This window comes from Etheostoma spectabile, unplaced genomic scaffold, assembly GCF_008692095.1.
Source record: "Etheostoma spectabile isolate EspeVRDwgs_2016 unplaced genomic scaffold, UIUC_Espe_1.0 scaffold433, whole genome shotgun sequence".
Classification (NCBI taxonomy): Eukaryota; Metazoa; Chordata; class Actinopteri; order Perciformes; family Percidae; genus Etheostoma; species Etheostoma spectabile.
This window is the reverse complement of record NW_022605608.1, coordinates 74,923-79,714: the sequence shown is the minus strand read 5'-3', so window position 1 is coordinate 79,714 and position 4,792 is coordinate 74,923. Positions and strand designations below refer to the sequence as shown.

Sequence of the window (4,792 nt, the reverse complement as noted above, 5' to 3'; positions counted from 1 at the left end):
AACCAGGTTGACCAAAGTGCTGGACATTGACATGATTACTGACAGCTTTAAAAACACACTAGTAACAGAAAGGAACATTTAAAACAAGAACAAACTAGACTAACTCTCAAACAGGTTTACAGGCCAATGTACAGTATAAAAGTGAGTTTTAAGTCGTGATTTAAATTTGGATGGTACTCTGGACAAGACTCAAGTTATTTGCATGTACTGAGTTACCACCGGAGTACTTTGTGCCTCAAATACCACTTCAAAACACATTAAAAACTTGAAAAACCTCCCTTTTAACGTACATTTAGAAAGGATTAAAAAACAAAAGTGTGATTAATTTGCAATTAATTGCGAGTTAACTACGACTCTCGTGCAATTAATTGTGATTAAAAATTGTAATCAATTGACAGCCTTAAAATAAATATATACCAAACTCCTGTGTCAAAAAAAAAAGGTGTATGTATAGCAAAACTTTGGGTCAGATTTGAAATGCCATAATTTGGATATTATGTATACTCTGAGGAATGTGCAGAGAAGAATGTACGTAGGGAAAGGGTTTTCTTTCTCTTTTTGCTCTTTTTAGAAGGCTTTATGTTTGACTCACATGGCATGCCCCCCTAGCTCATACGGTAATATAATTACATGTCAACCACCTACATTGCTGTAATCATTTACCAGGGATGAACTACAGTATGTTTTGCAGTTGTACAGTGTGTTGTCTATGGTTCTGCTTTTAAACTCATAAACCTCACTCAACTGTGAGTGTAAAATTATGTTCAACGCATTGAGAATATTTCCATTTGATGGAAACGCTCAGCTAAAAACCCCACAGAATCTTGAGTTTGAAGACACAGTATGTCGCTCAATGTGAACATTATATAGCCTCGACTAAGACTTGGAACAATTTGATTAAAAAAAAAAATATGATACTGTCAGACAGTGTGGAATAAAATGATTTTTCCCAATATTAAATCTACACAGTAGGGAAATGCGCTCATTTGCTTTCTTGTTGAGAGTGAGATTGATACAACTCCCATTTCTGTACGGTCAAGAGAGCCATGTGATGCTTAGCTTAGCTTAGCATTAAGACTGGGAACATGGAAACGGCTAGCTTGGCTCTGTCCAAAGTAAAGGTAACAAAATTCACTTTCACAACAGCAGTACAAAAACTAGCGCTGTGACTTCCTGGAGCCTCAGCTGGTTGACTGGCAATCTCACAGCAACAGGTCTCCGAAAGTCATTCGGCCAAGAAATAGTCCAGCACATAACTCCGCCTTTTAATAGATAAATTTGTTAGTTTGACACAAAAAAAAAAACTTGACTCAAGGTTCACTTACTAGAGTCCCTTTCACACATGCACAGCAAACCTGAACTTATCTAGGAGGAGGAGCTGTATGTGAGAACGCAAATTTCCGAATCAGTTGGCTCGGGCATCAGACGGTCTTTAGCCTGCTAGCTAATCAGTACTTAGTCTTTGTAACATCCGATAGAGCCCAACGCGGGAGAATTCACAGCAAGCGAGGGGGTGTGTTGATGAGGTTTCTGTCGGCTCCTGCAAAACTGGAAGAAATTAAACATCCAGGGGTAAAGAAGAAGGGTGATTCACACAAAGATGGCAACGAGAATGGCTTACTAGAGAGACAACAAGATTTGGCAACTCTGCCTATAAGGTCCGACACCGAACTTGTCAGACAAATTCAAGGGAGAGACTTGGTATTTTAAAACCAAATTATGAACCAGCTCTGTAATCTGTGTCATCATCCGTCTGCTCTACCGAGGCGCCACCCCTCGTCTAAAACTGACAAAAGTTTTTCAAGTAAGTGAGATTGTGTCTGACACAGACAATCTCCAGTTGTGTGCTACATGTGTGAAAGGAAAACTCGGGACCATGTCGGGACAGGATTGCTCAGACGTTGTCCTAAGTAGAGCTTTGAGCCCCAACTTGAGTCCATCAGTGGGTGGAGTTTACTCCTTTAGTTAGTTAGTCATGTGCATTCCCCAATGAATTATAAGCTATCTTGTTGAATTAAAAAACGGGTGAATTGTATTATTTACTTATTATTTTTTTTTGGGGGGGGGCTTTTCCTTTATTAGATAGGGACAGTGGATAGACAAGAAAGGTGGGCGAGAGATGGGGGATGACACGCAGCAAAGGGCCACAGGTCGGATTTGAATCTGGGTCGCTGCAAAGGACTCAACCTACATGGGGGTGCATGCTCTTACTGGATGAGCTAGAGGTCGCCCTGTTGTTGTTGTTGTTGTTGTTGTAGTTTTTAATCTGGAAAATACTGTGTTTTTTAGTGGGACAGAAGTCTTCAGTTTAGCTGTTTTTCCCCCTCCTTAACTGTCTCGTTCTCTCTTCCAGGATATAAATGAGATGGTGCACACAGAAAGGCCCGACTGGCAGAGTGTCATGACTTATGTCACAGCCATATACAAGTACTTTGAAACCTGACTCCATCTTCTCAGCACCTTTGCTCCTGCAGCACAATCAGATCCACACCAGCCCTCCTGAGCACCCAGCAACCTCTCAACCCCACGGGCTGCTGTCATACCTCATTGACCGCTTCCCCCCCTTCACCACAGCAACACCATCACGCTGCATGTTGGCCCTCAGTATTTAGTAATGCTAAAGGCAGAGCAGAACCTCACTGGACTCACACACTGCTACTCCATCCTTCCACTGCAGCGTAGAAGGTGCTTTGGGTAGAGTTGTAGTCTAAGGGCTTGTACTGTTACGCTAGTAAGCCATGAAAAGCAACTGTGGCCAAAGCGTGGTGAACCAAGTATGAACTGACCAGCGGTGGACTCCCGAAGACCGTCTTTGTCTTCAGTTCACGTCTGAAGGAGCAGCACGAAAAAGAAACTCAGTGTCTCAGTGCCTTCCACCTGGCTTTTATTGGCAGACAATGTTACTTCACCGTTAACCTAGTTTCCACGGTATTAAAGGGGGAATTCCTGCAAATCTGACTTTCAGCGTGCTACTTTGCAAGTGGAGTCAAAAAGCCCACCCAATGTTTTTTTCTTTTGTTGGTTGTGATTATTGTGTGAAAGCTTCTACAGAATAACAGCAAAAATCAGTGTTGTTGGAATTCCCCCACAACCCTAAAAATTCCCTTTTTGAAAGGAAATTCAGACGGACACAGGCTTTGTTTTGCACCAAGTCTTCCAGATGTGACAGTTTGATACGGATTCCTCTCTTTCAATGGATAAAGTGCCTGTGTGAATTTTGAGCAGGAGACCGGGATATGAGCTCCCTCTACAGAGGCAGTGTCTTTTCACTACAGTTTGTGAAGCTGAAGATTTAGAGGAGTTGTTGCCAAATATGTTTCAGAGCCTTTTGATTGTCGATTTCTGACCTCTTGGTCTTCAGGGCAGAGTGATGCTACTTCAACAGCTTTGGATCGAGCCTGACTGAAATATGCTACTACACGTTTTGTTAAGCAGCACTAACACACTCTTACGATGGTTTTTCACTATAAGATTCATGACGGTTGACTAATGTTCAGTTGATGTGTATGGAGTTCAACGCCAATGTGAGTGTTTGCATTTTGTAGGCCTGGATTTGCCATCTTGCGCTTCGACTTCTTTCATTAGGCACATACAGCACACGGCATAATTTACTCATAACCAAAGTAGTATTTGGTCTTTCGATATGTTTTGATTGACATTTAAGTTCTGTTTAGATCAGAGAACCTGAAACGTAATCAGCCTGATGGTCTAATTAGAAAAGTATTCTCTCACCATGGCCTTCATGTTATGGAAATGTGCTCTAGTTTTGGAAACTAGCAGAAATAGATTCATAGGTAGAAACACGCTTTTTTAAGGTCAATTCAGCGTCTCATTAAAGGAATAGTTTGTCAGTTTGGGAAATACACCTCCCTGTTTTGCAGAAAGTTAGATAAGAAGATTGATACCATTGTAAGAAATGAGATTGATATCAATCTTCTCACCCAACTCTCGGCAAGAAAGCAAACAAGTGCATTTCCCAAAATGTCAAACTATTCCTTTAACAAAAGCAAACGTTGAAAAACCATGACATTCAGCACAAAACATGCACAAGTAATCGGACAATTCATTGTACCACTGACTTCTTGTTTGTGTTAATACTAATGCTGTATTAGACAGGTAGTCTAGTACGACTAGCCGTCACTATAGAGATACGTTGTGGCACACATTTAATTTGTGTGATTTCAGTCAGCAGCATTAATGTTTACCTCTCAGTCTCTATTTAATATTTATAAGCAGTATACAAGCCTTTAATAAATGGTTTATTACACACTGTAATGTGGTTGTAAGCAGCTTTAAGGACATGTTTTAAAGTGTATTCATTTGTAGTGTTTGTCAGCAATAACAAAGCAGTAACCTCCTATTAAGACTTATTTTATATTTTTACAACACTGTATTACTATATTGCCATTTATTCTTTGTTAAAACAGCAGCCACCACTTAAGTGCGTAACAGGAGGAGTTCAAGTTGTAGACAAAACATTTCATAAACACATATGTGCTTACAACAACATTATAATAAATTATAAACCTTTTTTTTGTTTTTTGTTTTTAAATGCGTACATGCTGCCTTAAAGGAACACGCCACCGTTTGTTGAAATGGGGCTTATCCCAGTCTCCCCTAGCTGTAGGAAGGTGGGACAGAGCATTTTTTGTCTCAGTGCATTCATTGTTTTAGTGCGTTGCAGCGCCGGCGCCAGTTAGCTTAGCGTAGTGAATGGAATTCTATGTTGCCGGTTAGCATGTTATGAGTAAAAGTGAGCCAAGAAAAAACAACAACAACCTAATTACTTCTT

The 4,792-nt window shown here is 40.5% G+C and overlaps 1 protein-coding gene across 2 annotated transcripts in view; it reads left to right on the top strand.

Moving 5' to 3' along the window:
* The window catches only part of LOC116686653 (cytospin-A), a 26,178-nt gene extending 21,832 nt beyond the window's left edge, over positions 1-4,346 (top strand). For both annotated transcript variants that reach the window (XM_032511673.1, XM_032511672.1), the window contains exon 17: positions 2,354-4,346. In XM_032511673.1, coding sequence (XP_032367564.1) covers positions 2,354-2,443 — 90 coding nt within the window. In that variant the 3' untranslated portion in view covers positions 2,444-4,346. The remainder of the gene's footprint in view (positions 1-2,353) is intronic.
* Positions 4,347-4,792: the final 446 nt, after the last annotated feature.